The 20,862-nt window shown below is 36.6% G+C and overlaps 2 protein-coding genes across 6 annotated transcripts; one reads left to right on the forward strand and one right to left on the reverse strand.

Moving 5' to 3' along the window:
* The first annotated feature begins 270 nt into the window (after positions 1-270).
* On the forward strand, positions 271-6,703 carry LOC18052593 (nitrate regulatory gene2 protein). Of its 3 annotated transcripts, none has more exons than XM_024191044.1 (6): positions 271-425; positions 1,395-2,663; positions 3,008-3,192; positions 3,884-4,107; positions 5,295-5,625; positions 6,079-6,703. In XM_024191044.1, the coding sequence occupies exons 2-6, from the start codon at positions 1,880-1,882 to the stop codon at positions 6,535-6,537; spliced, it is 1,983 nt and encodes a 660-aa protein (XP_024046812.1). In that variant the 5' UTR covers positions 271-425; positions 1,395-1,879; the 3' UTR covers positions 6,538-6,703. The 3 variants fall into 3 exon arrangements, with proteins under 3 accessions (XP_024046812.1, XP_006448941.1, XP_006448942.1); XM_006448878.2 differs by lacking the exon at positions 271-425 and having other exon boundaries at positions 1,358-1,590; positions 1,838-2,663; XM_006448879.2 differs by lacking the exon at positions 271-425 and having other exon boundaries at positions 1,358-2,663.
* Positions 6,704-6,866: 163 nt separating this feature from the next.
* Positions 6,867-20,531, reverse strand: LOC18052594 (ABC transporter C family member 12). Of its 3 annotated transcripts, XM_006448883.2 has the most exons (28): positions 20,432-20,531; positions 19,465-19,806; positions 18,828-19,006; positions 18,465-18,504; positions 18,010-18,166; positions 17,600-17,714; positions 17,414-17,494; positions 17,248-17,272; positions 16,385-16,441; positions 16,020-16,085; positions 15,786-15,860; positions 15,505-15,612; positions 15,238-15,372; positions 14,776-14,882; positions 14,589-14,682; positions 13,995-14,162; positions 13,203-13,343; positions 12,557-12,751; positions 12,326-12,424; positions 12,087-12,239; positions 11,351-11,748; positions 10,482-10,662; positions 9,727-10,050; positions 8,664-9,420; positions 8,341-8,462; positions 7,973-8,218; positions 7,384-7,807; positions 6,867-7,149 (listed from the first exon to the last, which is right to left on the reverse strand). In XM_006448883.2, the coding sequence occupies exons 2-28, from the start codon at positions 19,795-19,797 to the stop codon at positions 7,052-7,054; spliced, it is 4,878 nt and encodes a 1,625-aa protein (XP_006448946.1). In that variant the 5' UTR covers positions 19,798-19,806; positions 20,432-20,531; the 3' UTR covers positions 6,867-7,051. The 3 variants fall into 3 exon arrangements, with proteins under 3 accessions (XP_006448946.1, XP_024046810.1, XP_024046811.1); XM_024191042.1 differs by lacking the exons at positions 18,465-18,504; positions 19,465-19,806; positions 20,432-20,531 and having other exon boundaries at positions 18,828-18,910; XM_024191043.1 differs by lacking the exons at positions 17,248-17,272; positions 17,414-17,494; positions 17,600-17,714; ... (3 more) ...; positions 19,465-19,806; positions 20,432-20,531 and adding an exon at positions 16,734-16,957.
* Positions 20,532-20,862: the final 331 nt, after the last annotated feature.

Here is a 20,862-nt window from a genome sequence, read left to right on the forward strand (position 1 = left end):
ATCGCAGGATCCTAATTGAATTTTCCTAGTCAACTTAAAAATTTAAGATTCTCAAGGAGAAAAAAAATAAAGAAGAAAATTAAAGAATTAAGTAGAAGAAAAGAACAACAAATAAGCAAAGCCAAGTAATCACGCAAGGCCAGCGAGATGATATGGAAAAAGAGCCAAAAGCCAACGGAAGATAAAGCCAAATCTTAATAGTTGGTAGGTAGAAACGTGCTTTTGATTAAAGTGCTTTTTAGAAAGCCAGAAAAAAGAATTAAAAAGAAGAAGAAGAAGAAGAAAGTATACAACCAGCTGTGTTGAAACTGGGATTAAGGCTTTGGAACTTGGATTTTCTTTTGCTGATGACACGTCAAACTCATTTCCCATCGTGCTAAGCTGCGCTCTTTCTTCATGCTAAAATATACGCATATTTTATGGCGGTACAATTTTGAATTTTTACTTGATAAATTTTTAGGTATTGTTCAGGTATATGTATTCAAATTTTCAATAGAATTAATTTTTTTTATAAAATATAAAAATTAATAAAAAGACGTACAATACTCTATTAAATATTAAAGTTAAGAAAAGCATATAACACATGTTTTCTTTTCTTTCATTATTGAATTTAGGGTCGCAAACTTTTATTACATCTTATTTAAATAACGAAAAGAATGCAAAAGCCCAATCGCGTGTTAGGCTTCTCTGCCGATGCAACGTACATAATAATGACGCATGCTAAAATACGCACTTCCGCGGCTAAGCTAGGCCATACTGCTAAGGTGCACGCCTAACCAGTAAAAGGCATCAATGTAAAGCATGCAAATGACATAGCTACTCGATGGTCGTGACATGTAATATTTTCTTTTCTGTCTGAATAATTTGCCACTAGGCACTAGTGCATCAAAATCTTTGCTTTGCATTTGGTTTTGCTTTTGCTTCATCAACAAGGATATCTATATACAAAGTAACAGGTTGTTGCTAACATGCGCCTGCTTCCTTCTACTTTGGATACTTCACTCGGTTCTCGAGCTCTGACCCGTGAACACTGAGCTAAAAACTCACACTTGAGACCGGGGCTTTTGAAACTTTTCCCTTTCAAAAGATTCTCTTTTTCTCCCTCGGTGTCGAAACTTGAAAATTTTTCTTCAAACTATAGAAACCAACCTCATTTACGTTGTAATCTTAGCACTTAGCAGTTAGCAGTGACAAGAAAACAAGACAGCTGTTGCTTTCATTTTTCTGCCAGTTTCCAAGTCAGTTGGATCCTCTGTTTTCTTGTGACTTGTCTTGATTTCTTTACTTCCCTTGAACTGTTATTTTCTAATATTCTCACTATTTTTATTGCAGCCTTTGTCCTCATTTATTTATTTATTTTTGTTTGTTGGGAGATGTAAATATTTGATTTTTAGAGCTGGGTGGCGTATCTTTTGTCTTCTTTTGAGAGTCACGAAACAGCTGAAATGGCTGGGAATGCTTGAAGTGTTAGGTACAAGCAAAGGATTTGAGGATGATGGTTTTTCATCTTTGGGTATATGGAGGTCAATTTTGGTTGGAAAATCAGTGAACACGCTAGCCCGTTTGGAGATTTCTGTTGTAGCTCTCTAGGTATGCATGTGCTTCTTTAATGTCAGCACTCAGCTTGTCTTTTTTTTTAAAATAAAAATATTGTTGTCAGCTCCAGTGTAAGGAGAGTGCTTTTGGTTTAGCTTACTTGTTTTGAAATTTTCATTTGAAGAAAGCATACCCACTTGGAAACTTTAGTTCTGTCGGGGAAAGAGATATTTTTGGCATTTGTTTTGTTTTAATCGCCGCAAAATTGATCCTGCATTTGTGTTTATGCTCTCTGATGTAGTTTCAAATAAAAGCAAATAGCAGAAACTCCTTTAATTGACAGATGGGGTGTGTTACGTCAAGGATTGATAAGGATGAGAGAGTACAGATTTGTAGGCAGAGAAAGAGAGCGATGAAACAGTTGGTGGGAGTTAGAGGACAATTTGCTGAGGCTCAATTGGCTTATTTGAGGGCATTAAAGAATACTGGCGTAACCCTTAGGCAATTCACTGAATCAGAGTCATTAGAGCTTGAAAGTACCCCTCCTCATGGCCCAGCATTGCCTCCGTCACCACCTCCTTTGCCTCCTTCCCCTCCCCCACCACCACCTTTTAGTCCTGATTTGCGAAAGGTTGATGATGATAAAAGAGATGAACCTGTCCATGAAGAAAACATAGATATCAATGAAATTGGCAGCAGTACTCCACCTCCTCAAATTGGAACTTCTGTCTGGGATTATTTGGATCCTTTTACTTCTTCTTCACCCGATCAGCAGCTGACGACAGAGTGTGAAACACTCGAAAAAGTTGAAGAGGAAGTCTGGGCTGAAACTAAAACAGAATTTGACGAAGAAGATAGTGAAGAGGAGGGTATTCCTAATAAACTTCGAGAGAAGCCACAGCAGCCTGTGGAACTGGTTGATGATAACTCATCAATGACGAGCTGTTGTACTAAAGACACTGCAGAAATGGCCATGGTAGTATGGAGCAAGAAGACTTTGGATGGTATCATTAAGGAGTTAGATGATTATTTCCTCAAAGCATCAGCTGGTGGAAAGGAAATAGCTGTTCTTGTGGACATCAACAAAGGAGGCTCTTTTCCCCCTCATAATTTTGAAGAAAGCAAAAGTAAATGCTTGCTCCTTTAAAATATAGGATTTATATATATCTTTTTCTCAAATGCATTTTGATTAACATTAAAAGTTTGATGGTAGAAACTTGTAAGTTGACACTCCCTCAGTACTCATTTTATTGTCATATTTTTGTACTTGAATGACTCTGTTTTAATTGTTGTACCGTTGATCTTGCTGTAGTTGCTCAAGGAAATATGTAAATAGTTGGTTTCTCTTTTGGTATTGAATCTTGAACTTTGACTTCTACTTAGTTGAGCAAGCTGTGATTTCTTTTTGGGAAACTGATTGACATGGGTGTCACAAGTTCCCTGGAAATTATAATAATTGTATATTTGACAGGGAACATGAGCAGTTCTGCTAAGGTCTTTAGTGCCTTGTCATGGAGTTGGTCTTCTAGGTCACTTCAATTCAAACAAGATGCTGTCCCTTTGGGTGGTTCCAGTGAACCCTGTGGGCCTGGAGCTCATTGCATCACACTTGCAAAATTATATGCAACAGAGCAGAAACTTTACAAGGAAATAAAGGTAAGAATGACATTTGACTCATAACTAAGCAGATCATCACGTGATAGTCACAGTGTGCGATTCTTGAATAACATGAAGGGGAAAAAAATGGATCAGAAATACATTTGCTATAACATTTTTGTTAACACTTTCTTAGGATACTAGATGAAGATGATGGATAAATGCCAAGTATCTTATGAGGAGGAAGGAAAAAGCAGGTGGAAACCAAAATCTAAGGGATGAAATGTTTTATTTCTATGGAATGTTTACTTAAAAGGAAAGAAAGGAATTGAATGTGGAATTATAGAATTATTACCATCTTCTCTACTTCCAATTCCATCCAGTTTGGCTGAATAGATTTTTTTTATCAAAAGGAAAGCTATTATTATCCTTTTTTAATTTCATTAACTGAATATGGGAAATGGCCATGGCTTTCACTCGCACCCTTTCATTCCACCCCTTTCTTTCGATTCTCATTCCCTCCAACCAACAAAGTTTGGGGGCTAATAGCTGTATATTAATAGCTTCAATTAATTTCTTTCACTTAAGTTGGTCTAGGGGGGGAAAAGGAAAATCTTTTCTAGTCTGCCTGTGTTCAAGCACTTAATGAGGCTTGGTTTGGTTGTTTAAGTGATGATAACTGTTCTTCCTTTATTTTCTGTTTTTAGATATGTTATTCTTAATGTTTTACTGAAATAATCACATTGTGTAGGAGGAAGAGAGAACCAAAGTGGAACATGAAAAGAAATCCATGATACTGCAAAAACAAGACGAGGAAAACCATGACTGGACCAAGATTGAGAAAATTCGGTTGTCAGTTGACAGTTTGGAGGTTGACATACGGCGCCTGCAACATTCAATAAGTGAGACTTGTTCATCCATATTGAACGTCATCGACAAGGAGCTGTATCCTCAGCTGGCTACGCTAATTTCTGGGTAAAAGTTTTAAACTTCGTTATCTATTATAAACTCTTTATATCATCTGGCATTGTATCATATTTATGTAGAATGGGAAGATTGAATTTAACAAACACCCAGAGCTTGAGTAAATGGTGCAAGAAATTTTATATTTGGCTGATTAAATTCTCTGCTTCACCAAAATGACTGTAAACCATGTAAATAACTGTTGGTTCCATACCATTTTTAATGAATTTAACAAACACCCAGAGCTTGAGTAAAGGGTGCAAGGCATTTTATACTTGGCTGATTAAATTCTCTGCTTCACCAAAATTACCGTAAACCATGTAAATTACTGTTGGTTCCATACTGTTTTTTATGAATTTAACAAACACCCAGAGCTTGAGTAAAGGGTGCAAGGCATTTTATACTTGGCTGATTAAATTCTCTGCTTCACCAAAATGACTGTAAACCATGTGAACAACTGTTGGTTCCATGCTATTTTTGATGAAGCTTGTCACTGCATGGGTCATCTATGCTATAATTCATATGTGGGTAGTTGTCCCCTTAGTGAACTAAAGTGACTAGCAGTTAAAAGCTGTTGTTACAGAGAGATTGTCAACTCTTACTTCTGTTGAATCTTCATTTGCCACTGAAAGAATCTATGATGTGAAAGATGATTCTTGGAAGCTCCATAAACCCTTTGCAGTTTGTCCAGGAAGTTTTAGTCTTCTCAATCACCAATTTAATCCGTTATCTAAAAATGGGGGAGAACCTTACATAGTTGATAACATCAAATCACAATTATCATCTTGATGATATGAAGTCATTAATACTTTAGTTGTTTAAATTGCATTTTCTTTCAAATAATCAATTGGTATTGGGCATTTAGGAAGCCATATAATATTGAGTTTATTCCAAATCCAATTGTGTGAAGCTATGAATAGGAGGTTTGATGACATCCCTATAAAAGGTTTAATAAAAAGGGAGATTGCATGGTAAGATTCCATAATTTAGAATAAAAAAGCATATCATGGAACCATCTTTGAACAAGCTAAAATTAACTCTGCGGTGATTGTGTACTTGTGAAATAAAATTCTCAACTGGTCTAAGCTGTTCTCTGACATTGATGAAAACTCAGTATGTTAATGTTCTAAGCAGCATGTAGAATGGATACTTTCGTTTCATCCTCTTAACTTTGTTTTCTTTGCTTAAATCCTACATAGGCTGATGCGTATGTGGAGAAAGATGTATGAATGTCTTCAAGTTCAGAACCATATTTCGCAGCGCTTGAATCATGTCACTGATAATCAAAGCATGGACTTTACCACTGATTATCATCACCAGGCCACAGCTCAGCTTGAGGCTGAGGTCACTTCGTGGTACAACAGCTTCTGCAAACTTACAAAATTTCAACGAGACTATGTAAGAACCCTATCTGGATGGATCAAACTCACTGAGTGCCTTGTGGATGAGCATCAACAGAGTAATTGCTCATCCACAATTCGTAGGCTCTGTGAAAATTGGCAGCTTGTTGTTGACAAATTACCTGAGAAGGTACTTTTGCTTTATACTCTTTTGGACATTACTATATTTCCTGAATACTAAAAGATTGGAACTATTCATGTAAATTTTGTAGATTAATGTCAAAACTCAATACAGCTTTTACTTCTTCCACTTCTCCTGTCACTAAATAAGTATTATACTAGCTTGGCACTTGGTTTGCATGATAACTAAACAAGAGCAATAGTTTTCTGTCTCATGGATGCAAAGTTAGGATTTAATAACTGATACATAGCATTGATGTGTTTGTCCTGCATCATCAACATAGCCATATCTGGGTTTGAGCAACAGATATGTCTGAGGTGCTGATCATCCAAGCGAACAGTGAAAACTGTGGTCAATTTGGTTTTATAATTTTATTTCAGCTTTCTAAAATGAAGCTAATTGGGAGTGTTGGAGAAACAGTCACTTGAGGCAGTAACCTTTGTTAATCTGATGTGCATACAGGTAGCCTCAGAGGCCATTAATAGCTTCTTATCAGCCATCCACGCGATATTCCTGCAGCAGATAGAGGAACGGAAATTGCACAAAAAAATTGATAGGCTTGAGAAAAGGTTGCAGAAGGAGTTTAATTCAATGGCTGAGATGGAGCAGAGGTTTGAAGGGAACTTTGCTGTTGGAGTTGAGCACCCTGAGTTGAGCCCAAAGCATCCTTTAATCCTCAAGGCTGCCAAAGTTGAAGCCTTGAAGAAGCGGGTGGAAAGCGAAAAGGCCAAGTATCTGAATGCAGCCCAGATTACCCAGGCCATGACTCTTAACAACCTGAAAACTAGCCTCCCCAATGTATTCCAGGCATTGATGGGATTCTCAAATGCTTCTGCCAAGGCCTTTGAGGCTCTTCACAGCCACATCAAAGTAGCAGCTCGTCACAATGCACCAGAGTACCCAGAAGACCAGGAGAATTAAATATGTTAAATTATGATGTGAAGCAGCATGTATGATTTCCATGAAGTCATTCAGGTATGTCGATTAAATTAGGATGTTTATACTAGCAGATTTTTCCTTGTTGATAATATTAGATGAATGATTTATACGCCACTGGTAAATCAAGTAGATCGTTCCTTTTCCTATTGATTTACTTCCTAGCAACATTTGAATGCTAAGTTAGCTTGTTAAGTAATTACTGTGGATCAGATAATCTAGATAGACAGTATGGCCATATGAGTGAAATGTGCAGGATTACAGTACAATATCTTAGTTTAGATAAAATTATATAAATAAATTGGGCATTTTATTAACATTTCAAGCTGTCTCTAATACAATGTGGGTCAAAGTCCCACTAATACCAGACTCTAGAGTCAAGGATTTTGTGAACAATTGTTAAAGAGAAAGGAAAAAGGTAACAATCTCTAATACCACTGTCTACCTTTAACGAAAGCACTAAAAAGGAGGACATAGAAATATCAACATTTTCCAAGAACTAACTTTCAACATGGTCCCAATCTAAGGAGCTTTCTTCAAAATCGCACCCCAATTGTTGAAGACTGTGCTGGCCCAATCTGCCCATCGCAGCAAGACCTGGAACAAGAAAATTAATTTTGCAAGTTCTTTAGAGAATCTAAAGGTCATCTTACGGTTAAATAAGTTTACTAGTTAGCTTCTTTTTCTAGCAACAAATGTATACTGAAATCATGACAACAGTCGCAGAATTATGCACATGTTTATGCTGATGTATGTGATGTATAGAATGGAACTTTGCAGATGAACTTGAATGATCAAGCTGTGTCATATAAGGGTGCTAAAATTATGTACCTTCAATTACTCTATAGAGAGCGGACCACCATCTATCCCTGGGAACTTGGTACTGATCTAGTGTGTCATCTATGTCTTTATTGTGTTTCCCCTCCAAAACTCCATGCAGTGTTATGACTGCATCTTTTGTTTTTCCGATAATATTATCATTGTTATCAATATCCAGCCTTTGAAGTTCATTTTGCGAAGAAGTCAGACTAGCAGCTAAAGCAAACTGAGCAGCTGCAGCCCAGTGGGAAGAGGCCAGCCATCTCCTCTGGTTATCCTGTCTCTTTGTTTCTTCCCTGCCTGACTTGTTCTCTTTGCCTTCAAAAACTAGGCTACGTAAGTACTGAGCATTTGCAGGCCCTGTACTCTGAACCATCTTGGAGAATGCACTGTCCTCTCTCAATAGTAGTGCTTCTGGAGTATCATGTTCTAAAACCTGAAGAAAAGTTTGAACGTTCTTAAATGACAAATCAGCAAAAATTGGATTAAATTTAGACAGACAAGAAATGGTTCTTTTTCTTTCTGGATTTCATTTAGTTAGAGGCTCAATGTTCTCCCATAACACAATATTTGTCGCAAATATTAAAGTCTCCGAGCATACCTGCCCAGCATCAAGCACAAGAATTCGGTCACAGTCAATTATGGTATTTAATCTGTGTGCAATAATTAGCATTGAGCAGGATTTGAATTCTTCACGTATGGTTCTCTGGATAAGAGCATCTGTCCTGACATCAACAGCTGCAGTTGCTTCATCCAGAACAAGAATCTTTGATCTTCGCAGCAGTGCTCGAGCAAGACTTAACAGTTGTCTCTGTCCAACACTGAAATTCTCGCCTCCCTCTGAGACCTTTACACAAGTAAAGTTACATCTTATTCAGCGCATGTTATTTTTCCCTTCTCTTGCAGCATAAAGTTATCCAAAATGAAATACAACAAATTCTACTACCCAAGAATGGCTTATCTTTATACCTCAGTGGCCAGACCAAAGGAATTCTTCCTGATGACATCCTTCAGATGTGCCCTCTCTAAAGCCTCCCAAAGATCAGCATCAGTGTGCTCATTAAACGGATCAAGATTGAACCTCACAGTTCCTTGTAAAATAAAGTGAACATCATAATTGTCAAGTTTTTGAAGGAAGGGTGTAAAGTAATATGATGTAGGCACAAAGGTATAGATTACTTTACGGATATCTTTCAAATTCACGACTGATGCAATATCAATTCAATCACCAGATAAAATCAGGTTGATGCAGGAATGTTTAAATGAAACAGAGACTTAAAAACGGTGAATACCAGAGAAAAGAACTGGTGATTGTGGTATGATACTAAGAGCTTTTCGCAAATCAGTTAACCCAAACTTAGAGACATCACAACCATCAATGGATATTTTCCCCCTTTCCATTTCTACAATTCGAAATAAAGCATTAAGCATGCTAGATTTTCCAGCACCAGTTCTTCCAACTATTCCCACTTTCTCACTTGGGGAAACTGTGAATGATAACCCATGCAAGACTGGAGGAAGTTCGGGCCTATAGCATAGGACGACGTCCTCAAACTTTATTGATCCTGATGAAGGCCAAGCAGGTGGGGGGCGATTACTCTCTACCATGCCCGGAGCTTCAGAAGGAAGATCTATATATGTTCCAACACGCTCAACGGCATTTAAACTATTCTCAGCCCTGCTTGCTTGTCTCAATACGCCACTCAACAGATTGGTGATGTTCAAAGTATAACTGAGAAGTAAACCCATCGTAGATGCAAATGCGACCTTATTTTCTGCTCTTCCATTCTGCATGACTGCAAAAGTTGCTATCAACCAAATCATGATGCCTCCTAGTGTTTCCAACCGGATGGTGAGCCAACGATTTGAACTAGTATTTGCAAGGGTAAATCTGATGTTATTATCCATTGACTTTCCATTGATTTTGGCCATCCTATCATATGCTTTGAATGCACGAATGGTTGACAAACCATTTAGTGCTTCTCCAAATTGAGCATAAACAGGGGATCTGGTAATGGAGTCTAAGCGTTTCACTTCGCGAGCAGTACTCTGTAAATTGAAAAAGGAGATGTTTATTAAATGTTGTAAACAAGAAAAACTTTGTAGTATGGTGGATTGGACAGCTAACTAAAACTTTCTGACAATTCATGTTTTTAAAAATATATAATTAAAGGAAATTAATGCATGAGGAGTGCCAAAATGTTAGGAAGTAAACAACTGGAGCAAGTCAGCTCTTTTGATAGTTGTGCATATTTGGAACAGGAGACAGATATTAGATAGTCAAGACAGTTCCTGATATTTAAAAAGCAAAATAAATAAATAAAATTAAATTAAGTGATGAAATATTGAATTTACCTGGTAATATAGATAAGCGGCATAAAACAAGATAAGAAGTGGCATTATGGCCCATAGTGATATAGTGCTCACAATGCCTATCAGAACAAAAGTTGAAAGGAGCTGCCACAGTTGGTTCATAAACATATTGACAAAACTAGCAACATTGCGATCTATATCACCCAGATCCCTTGAGAACCTATTGATTACGCGTCCAATTGGATTAGTGTGGAAGAATAGCATTGGAGCTCTTAAAATCGAATTTAGCATGGAATCATGCAATCTTTTGGCTGCACGAAGACTTGAAATGATCAACCAATAAGAGTTCAGCAGTGTCACAGTCACCTGAATTCAGCAAATAAGGATTATGTTGTCAAAATGATATTACAGTAACGTAAATTTTCCCTTCAATACAGTTTTGGTTCTTGCCAGGGAAGAAAATTACAAAAGAAGTAAATTTCCTTTTCATTCTCTATTAATTTTATGGGAGACGAGAAAGATGTATTAGCATACTTCATCCACTAAAACCATGTTATGCCAGTATACAAGGTTACAAAGAACAAGCCCTTTCTGTCTTTAGATTGGGCTATAACTGCGTTTGCTGTTTCCGGAAAAGGAAAAAAATATTATGTCAAATCAAACAGAAGAAAAATATCATTCTTGGAATAACCGGTTAAGAAGGTTGGAAAGTAAACAATAGTATTAGTTAAAGCAAAAGGATGAGTTTCCAGGTAAAAATAAAATTGATGCAAACCATCTAATAACAGCCGACCCACCTGACCAAAAGCCAAAATTGTGTAGATGGCAATGTAGAATCCAGGATTATAATTCTTTGAAGTGCTTTGATCTGTCCAGAAACTTAACCAAGTGCTACTTGAAATTCGAAGAACTTCAGTTGACAAATAGCATGCAAAAAGTATCATAATTACCCATAGACCTCCTAATGCATTTTTGTACCTGCAAATAGAAATAGTATAAATGGATCAAAAGATAAGTCATAAGATACTAGTTAGTGCAGAAGTGATTTCCAGATAAATAGCACCTGGTGCTTGGTTTTTGAATTTAGGGGATTCAAGGGACCACCATAGGATTTTTTGCAAAGATATTTTTGGGTAATTCACAATTCATTAAAATAAGTACTGAAGAGCATCAAGAAATAAACTAAAAACAGATTCCTGATATTGCAATGGGGTGTATGTTGTGAGAATTCTGAGAGCTCCATGCTGCACTGCACGGTGGAACTAAAGGCTCTACTCTGTGGAAAATACATGTTATTAAGTGCCCACTAGAAAAACTTACAGAACTGTGGACCCATCTGTAATAATCTGAATAACTGTCAAAGTAGAGTTGGGTTGTTTCAGAAAGGTCAGTGCTTCCTGGCATGAGATGACATCTATTCAAGTTTAAGCTTCATTAAAGGTCCACATTCAGCCGAAGATGTCTTACTGATGAATTTCAGTTTCATGCTATAGCCATGGGCCGCTAATAATGTCATACATAAATTTTACAAGGAGAGCTGGAAAGGATTAATGCTCTTGTAAGCTAAATTTACTATGACTTAGAAAAAGCTATTTAAATTTGAAGCAATTGCAGATTTGAAAACATTTCACAATGCATGAGTCTGAAAATAACACCCTTAAAATACCTTGTCAAAACACTCCCACTGACAATTCCTGTTTCCCTTTCTTCTTGCTTGACAAGCACGGATCTCCCTCTTTTCCCTTTCTTGGTGTAGCTTTCATTTTTCGGAAATTCATTCACCTGGACCACCCGATTAGCAACTGGTTTGGAGACTTCCTGGTTAGAGTTTATGCTGTCATCCTTTTCTTCCCGTTCTTCCATTTCTTCCATTTTCCCCGCATTTTCCATGAGTTTCTGGAATAGCCTGCCATGTTTCGAGAGCTCCTCAAAGGTTCCCTCCTCTTTAATCATACCTTCAGAAACCAGAATAATTCTGTCCACATGAGGAAGAAAATGTAGTTGGTTTGTAACAAGGATCCTTGTTTTCCCACGCAACCCTTCCTTGATACAGCTGTTGAAGACCTGGAAATAACTTCAGATTAGATCAATGTGGTGTGCACTTCAATGAACTTGTCAATAAATATTCAGAGGTCATGCTTTTGATAATAATAGCACAGAGAACTATTCAAGCACCAATCCTGCATAATTTTGAGAGGATATACAAATAATTGGCGGTCTCCTTTTAACAAACAAGGAAAAATTACTTTATAATCAAGGAATTTTTCCCACACAAACACCACAGGAAAAAATTAGGTTCAAAACACAACACACTGCTCGCTCCAATCAGTTTATTACCTCAGAATAAAACATAACACACTGCCCTTAAAGAAGAGCCTCAGGCAAGTAGGCAATAAAAATACCTGGCGTCCAACATGAGCATCTAGAGCACTTAAAGGGTCATCAAATAAGTAGACGTCTGAATTGGAATAGACAGCCCTAGCCATAGAAACTCTCTGCTTTTGCCCACCACTGATATTCACCCCTCTTTCCCCAATCTCTGTGAGATCACGATCCTGGAGAAATAAGTATAAGATTGTTACAGCACTTTCTGGAATAAGCAGAAGTCATTGCAAGGATAAATGTTTGTATAATTACTTACAGGAAGTAAGTCGAGATCATGCTGTAATGCAGAGACATCAATAGTCTTCCAATATTTTGCAGGGTCAAATTCAGAACCAAACAGTATATTTTTACGTAACTGAGAAAATGTAAATTGAAGGTCAGAAGATTGCATAGTGAAAACAGATAATGGATTCACTAGGAAGCTAGAGAGATGGAAAGTATAAGACAATTATCAAATATCAGTTAAAAAAAGCAAGCTGCAACTCACTGTAGCATTAAAAATCCATGAAATTTGGGGAACATAGGCAACGGTCCCTCTGATAACAACGCTTGCATCTTTCAAAGGAGGCAACTCGCCAAGCATTGCTGATACAAGTGATGTCTTTCCTTCTCCAGTTCCACCAACAATTGCAACTAAGCTGCCAACTGGTATGTCCAAATTGATATTTGATAACGTAGGGCTCTGTACCGGAAAAAACATGAGTTTCAAAACCTCTTAAAGCTATATATTTGTGTAACAATATGACTAATAAATCATTAATGCCTTCAAAATAGCCAATCAAAAAGTACTTCCATATTTTCAACAAAGGAAAATGCAGGGTGCCTCATATATCACTTCCTTAGTAGTATCATAATTTCCTTAGTAGTATCATAATGAAGTTGATCCGAAGTACCAACCAAATGCATTTATTTTTTATTTGTGCCTTAAAATGAACTCTCATGTTTTTTTAATCTCATTGTTGAAATAATACAAACTTCGTATATGCTTTAATTTAATGAAATCTGGTATCATCTAAACAGATCCCAGAATTTGACATTAATACTAAGAATGAGCATTACCAGAGCTGCAGCCTTCTGCAGCCTTTGAACTGCCTTACCACTGGTAAAAAAGGGAAAAATGATCAAGTATTTACCTTTGAATCCCAAGAAAAGTTTCCATTTTTGATCGAGACAGCTGGGAGCTCTGGTTCAAGTGGTGAATTAGGCATCAAAATTCTCTCTTCAGCCAAAAGTAGTTCCTCAAGACGTTGTAACGATACATTTGCATTTACAACCTGATAAACGATTATAGCATTAGATGGTACTTAAAAAATGAAAAAGTTAGCAGGCACTCAGTGGATCTCTTTAAGTTATTCGTTGGGATAGTTTCTTATATTTTCATCAATTATGCTGATACATTGTGTATCTTTGAAGATTATATTGGTTGGAGTATATAAGTCTCAGGTGTCTAGATTGTGCCAAATGACTGCTCCTTGTGGCAACTAATCTACAGTAGTTGGCTGGTAATTAATGACATCAACATTTCAGACTTTGTTAGTGAACACTGTTGTCCTATCCTTCCAAGAAAAGATCATCTGGATGTTTCTGGGTCATCGTGGACATGTTTATGTATTAGAAATACAACCAATGGTTGGCTATTCAGAATCCCACTTTGAAGTCTAGATTGAACATGATAACAGAAGAGCTTACCCGTTTCTTATCCAAAGAAAAAACACAATACAGATGCATTCTTGGAGCAAGCTCTAATTGGGCAGGGTGGTATATAATACAACTAGATGTTAAAAATAAATCAATCTGTTTTAGAGCCTTAAATAGTAAGTTGAATGGTAATGTTACATTATGTATGCTCTAGATGGAGAAATAATGTGGTGTTTTCAGCACATGTCGGTAATGCATAAATCTAAGAGAGGAAAGATTGATTGCACCTGACTTAATAAATTAGGAAGCATATTTAAAGGAAATCGTAGCACTGCAAAGAGAGAGAGTGAAGTAAATGCCCTTGCTGGCGTCAAATCCCCTCCCAGCAAAGTGAATGTTCCGAATGAAACGACCGTCACAACAACTGGGATGCTGTTCAATATAAAACTGTTAAACTGCAAGAGGAAGCATCTAATTAGAAGAATATTAAGCTAAGAATGGGATAGTAAACAGTCAATGTAAATGCAAATTTTAAATTATCCAAATGATTCCAAAATAAGAGAAAGATGTTATTTATGTAGCATATTCAAAGCTTATGCCATATACTCCCATAAGTTGATAGGTCAAGAATTTCATGGTCATACATTATTCCTGTTTGATTAAGTTTAGATCAATAAGCAAGCATAAAATGTATGTGAAAGATGATAAAATAGCAAGAAATATAATTGCAATGACAAATACAATTTTACTGTTGGTTGTTGTGTCAGTTGAGTCGGCGGTTGGGTCAGACTTGTATTCTCATATAATGGTCAATACAGCAATTGTGGAGTGAAAATTATATAGCCACTAGATATGAGAAAGAAATGTGTTCTGTGTCATACAGCAGATAAGAATTGTGCTTTGCGAAACCATGACAGCTCATCATGCCGTATACTTTGGACTCTAGATTGGAAGCTCTTCTCCCATGCATAACATCTGAAACATTTTCCAGCGAAGTGTTAGAACAGTCTCTGTCAACATCATATTGTATAGAAATCTAAGGAAAATGCTTATGTAATTTGACCATACTTCACAGTGTCCATGGCAGCCAAAATTTCATTTGTGAGACTGACTCTTCTGTCAGTCCATTGCAGTCCTTCCTTTGTTAATTTCCTCATTTTGCTAATAATAAATGTCTGTTTTCAGAAAAACAATGAGAGGACCATACAGAGTGATCAATAAAAAGTACTGATCTGTATATGAATTTTTCTAATTAAAAAATTAGATTAAAGAGGAACATAAAAGCATGTTCAACAATGTAGCAGTACCAAAATGTTGTTGGTAGTGAGCCTGTGTATTAACTGAGCGCGAAGATTAATTTCTCAAAAAGACCTTATGTGGGTAGCTACTAGGAGATGTGGCTAACTCATATAGTTCAGTAAGGTATGGCTTACAATACGAGTGGATGAATGGAAAACAATAATAATGCATTCTATCTTGATCATAAAACTGAAACAAATTTGGCAATACAGCTGCAAGAAACTTTCTTACCTGTAGTGGAACCATAAGCACTAGCATTAGTGACCCTAAAAGCGAAGCAACACCCAATTGCTGGTATAGAAGAACCATAGACACTGTGATGCGGAATGGAGCTGACCATAAACCATGAAGTTGTTGGCTTATTTGCTGAGAGATGTAATGGGTGTATTAATAATAATTCAAACTTCCCCACAAAAATCTCCCTAAGAAAGTTAAAATATAAGAATTTCAGAGTTGTAGATTATGGTGGCTTTACTTTCAGTTAAACAAACAGCATACCTGAAGTGCATTCGCATCTGTCGTGATCATATTCGTTACTTTCCCAGATGGGAAATCCTTGCGAGCCTCATGGGTTAGTCTTAAAGTTTTGCGAAATATAGCAGCCACCTAAAATTAGAAAAGGTAAATCATGAAGCAACAATTTAGAAATGACCAACCCATTCTGGAACCTTAAGGTAGGAATCTAAGTTCAGTAGCTGAATGGAATCACGAGAACAGATTCACCATAACTCCATGCACACAAACCCACGCCCATTGTTAACAAAGAGAAATGATTTTACCAAAGTTGACCTCAGCCGGAAACCAACACGCCAAACATTCTGAAAATACTGGGCTTCGGTTAGCACGCCAAATGACTAAAACAAGTTAAATCAAACCATCAGTTATCAGAATCAGCAAGCTGCACCCAGGTGCAGCAAATCTTATATTTATTGGGAAGGGGAAAAGAAAAGCTACCAAACCAGAATAAGAAAGAGGATGTGCAACATCACTTAGTAAGAAAGAAGGAATCGTACCACCCCAACAAAAATTAAGAATGCGTAGATGTAACCAATCCAGGCAGGATCACCTCGTTGCATTGACTGCAAAACAAAACAAGAGATTACAATTTTTTTGGTCCAGACACCATGCACACATTTCATAAGGAGGTCCATCTTATTCTTTGCTTAGAAAGAAAAGAAAAGACTACAGAGACAGAAAATCAATTTAAATAGTGCCTTTTTGTTAATTAACATGTACAAAAATTATAAGAGTAAATTAGAAAAGATTTTCTTTCATCACAAGTATCATAAAGAATTAAACAACTCATGTATTTATATTTTAGATAAGGTAGTAAAAAAAGAAACCCCCACTGGACAAGTCTTGGTGAGAAGAAACAAACCTGTAAGAGATGATTCAACAAAACAGGGCCCACAAACTGAGAAAGATCATTTCCAATCTACAACAAGTTCAAAGAAGAATTTAGATTTGTAGGAGAAATGAGAGGATGAAGTAGAGATTATTTTTGACTTGAAGCAATTTAGATAATCCATTCCACAGAAATTTTCACTCCATTAGAGGGAAGCTTTGCAGATTTTTAAGACAAATTACGGAAACCAGATATCCATGCAGTAATGGTGCTTCATATTCACAAGCATTCACATGGTTTACTATTAAAGAACATAGTTCTTTATTTTCATAAAATATCATATGAAAAAATGAAAACACCTAAAAGAAAAAGGGATAAAAACCTCAAATGACCACGAGTTTCTCAATGTTGAGGATAACTTATCAACATTAAGAACTGAAGCCATTTTTCAAATGCAAGTGTGAGCAATCTTTGACAATATCCCATAGTCCTTTATACCCTGAGCTGCACACTTCATAGTATCCATATATAACGAGAAACTCTAAGCTTTGAGAAATATAGTGTAATCTGTAAGTCTATCTCATTGTTACTTGTGCTTCACTTATGGATGCTGCAATTTAGGTTGCAAAATAAAAAATCAGGTGACACAATTCAAAAGTTCACTTGTTCAATTAGTTGACAAATTGTGAGGAACAGATTAAGGATGCACAAAAAGCATGGTGTCATAATAACTTCAAGTTCACGAAACTCAAAATCACAAAAAATGGCGAGGAGAATTAATAATCAACAAAGGAAACTGTCGCATGAATGCCTGGAATGTTAACTTGTTCTCTTATGGAATTAAACTGGTTCGGAGAAACTTTTCATCCATAAAGGAAAGGGAATGAGTTCAGTACCTTGAAAAGGCCTCCCAACCAAAATCTACAGAAAATGTTAAGAGGAAAAGTTAAATGAGATAAACTAATAAGAACATCTTTACTTTAGAAAGAACATTCCTTCTTGAACTGTCTAATTCAAATGGAAATGAGGGAAAAAAGCAAGAACAATAGGTCTACTCAATACCTTCCACCAAAGCTATTATTCAATGCTCTTAAAAGCCATGGCTTGGATCTCTGAGATTCTTCAATCCAACATCTCTGGAACCTGCAAAAGTCAAAGCAGCCTTTTCAGTTCCCCCTGGTAGGAATACCTGCCACAATTTTTGAAAATCTTGGACAAGAAATTGGCAGGGAAGCAATGAATGCACACTTTTCAATTAGAATCTCTGTCTGGTCCCACGTGTCTAACTTCCAAACATCCTTTTCAGTAATAGGTTTTTTATAGCCTAGCTGCAGGAGCGGAGTCATCCAACCGAAATATATCCCTAACAGAAAGCAACACAGGAAATCATCAATAGACAGATATAATTGTCAAATGTACAGTGGCCTTTGTCTTACATGATTATGAAAGAAAATCAAACGTAGCAACAATTGCACAATCCAGTGTCCACCTTAGTCTATTTCACAGAGACTAAAACCTTGAAAGATTAGAACTTGTTATGGGGCATATAGGATTACTATTCCTGTGACGCTAATTTTCTTCCTTTTAGAAAACATCTCAGAAGCTGTGCAGTCTGACGGTCTAGCCAACAATAACACTCAATTAAGGAAAATACTTACTCGAAAGTATGCTGGCATTCCTCTCAGGACAGACGTGCTCTCCTCCTGGAAGTGCTTCATATTCAGCATTGTCAACAAACTCGGGTTGCATTATGGTGTAACCCGGATAAGGATCCAAATTAGGAATGTAAACCAAAATAAGAATCCCAAATAAAGCCTACAACAAAGAACAGGGCACAAACCAAAATGACTAAGCTTTCCAATGAAACAAATATAGAACCAAGGTTAATTGATTCTGATCCGCTAAACCAAAAAAGGCTCAGGTCCCTGTGGTCTTTTCAGGTTAAGTTAGTGACTTTCAACAGCCTGAAGCTGAGCCCGATTAGGAATATAGATACCTTCTACAGGGGCTCCAATTTAGTACCAAGACCACTTAGAATTATCACAGGCCAAAGAAGTACAAGTAAATACAAGAATGAAAAGACAGGAGAAAGAAATAAAAAAGAGTAACAGACCTGGCAAAAAACCATGCTGATATACAAATAGAGCGTGATTCTGCAATGAGTAAATTAATCCATAAATATGCGGAGGCCTCCAAACACAAAGGCTATCTAATGGAACCAATCCGAAATCATTGAAATCCAGAAACAAAGAACTGATGAAACTCAAAATGCAATCTAATAGTAATTATACAACAGAAATATCATTTATCCTTCCTCCAATGATACAGCTTGCCTTTTATTTGTTGATTAAAGTGCTTCAATGTATTATTTTATCAATTTCATTGATGTTGGGGTTTCAGCAAGAAAACAAAACAAGTGGAAGGAAAAGCAAAATACACTTTAGTGAATAACTTTGTTAACAGCAGGAAAACTAACCTACTGTAGTAATCCGTCATTGGAATAATGAGATTTAGAATCACAGCATCCCCCACCAAAACATAAATAACTCCAAACCGCACATACCACCTAAACTCACGGACGTAAAATTTTGTTTCCAGACAAATCATTATAAGCATTGAGCACCAAGCAAGAGCTTCAATGATCAAAGAAACCATCTGCAAGAGAAGATGCAGTCATTTTGCGTGTCGTACAATTAGAAAGACAATGGTATCAGTTAACCATCAGAAAGTCAACAAAGAAACGGGGAAATTAAGTCTTGTATATGCATTTGCATATTCTGCTATGCTTTGGAATACCCAAGTCAGCAATGCAATGAATATTCAAACACATTTTCATTTAAGATCAAAACCAAATTATACATATCATATCTAGGAAAATAAAACAACAGTAATGGATTCAGCTTTCTAGCTGATTATGTACCCAAAATGACAACCAGAGAAAATATGCTCGTAATATTTAATATCTAACTAATTTCGCAAGTATCTTGAAGCTAAAAATATCAACTTTCAGAACATTTTATCTTGGGTAAAACATTCTAAATATTAAAGGCATATGTCAAATTCAAGAAAGCAAAGAGAAGAGAGAGAAAAAATAAAACGGTAAAAACAGCCACCTCAAAGGGAGCAAAGCTGGTCTCTCCATCCAAGTTGAATATAGAGATACCCATCACCAATCTCAATAGAGGCTCAGCTGTACAATAACACGCCAACAATCCCAGCATGTAATTGTAGCAATTCGAACTCAAACGATACCTTCGTGCTTTTGAATTTTTGTTCATAAGCCATATCCGGAAAATGCATAGTCCCAAAAGAACCAAATGAGAAATGGAAATCACTAGGGAGTCAACTGCACAGGTTGTGTATGCTCCAAAAGTACTATCCACTGTTTTTGCCCAAGTCCCATTCGCCACTGGCCGACAATACCAATCCAATGGCCCAGAAGCCATTTTTATCGCCTTCAAAAGATTCACAAATTGATTAAGACACTTTGTACATGCATAATATCTTTCAGCATACGAGAAACCATGAAAGCATGACGAAGTTCTGTCTGTTTACTCAGTAAATTAGTAGAAAAAACTGCCTTTGATTTTCCACTCAATTAACAGACGGCACCCGAAAAAACTGCCTTAGATTTTCCACTCAATGAACTAACGGCAAAAAGAACAAATCAAATTCATTTTTCAAACAACAAAAACACTGGCAACCAGACGCAACTAAATAAACTCACATGGTAAGAACTCTTCATGTACACAAAACAAACCCATTGAAATTTAAACCTTTGTCGATGGAACTTTAATAAGGAAAAGTGATCATGTACAGGAAAACGAAAGGAAATTCGACCACCTTGCATTTAGTTGCCGAGAAAACAGAGTGAAAGAGAGAAAATGTCAGGTTCATAACTAAAATAATAACCGAGCCTCTGCCATTTTAAATCCTAGCGTTATCATAATCCAAACAATGTAAAATCCAGAACCCAAAACCATTTTTCATTTCCTAGATTTTCTCAGCAGTTAGACAAAATAAAACCAAGTAGAAACATATCAATAACAACATATATGAACAGAGGAAACAACTATACACCTCAAAATTCAAGCGCTGTTCTCTTGATTTTGCTTCAGTTTCGAGTAGAAACAGAACTGAAACATACAAAGGCAAGAGAAATCACAACTAACGTGGGCTGCATGAGTTCGTTATTAATAGTTTCAAAGACATACGACAAGAAGCAGAGACAATTGTCACTTGTCAGACACTGTTACAACTTACTATAATAATAAACATAACACAAGCCAACGCAAAAAAATACGAGTAGCTTTGCATTGCATGCGTCACGGCTTACGTGGGTTTACTCTAAAGATAAAGAAGGGGACAAGAAACCTAATAATTCAATAATGTGAATAAAATGAAGGCCACAATTGATAACTCCATTTTTTGGCTACCTACTGGTAGAAGATTTGGAGGGATTGGGTGATGAATCATGGCAAATTTTTTAATAAAAAATGGTTTTGTTGATT

Source organism: Citrus clementina, unplaced genomic scaffold (genome assembly GCF_000493195.1).
Source record: "Citrus clementina cultivar Clemenules unplaced genomic scaffold, Citrus_clementina_v1.0 scaffold_2, whole genome shotgun sequence".
NCBI classification, from domain to species: Eukaryota; Viridiplantae; Streptophyta; class Magnoliopsida; order Sapindales; family Rutaceae; genus Citrus; species Citrus x clementina.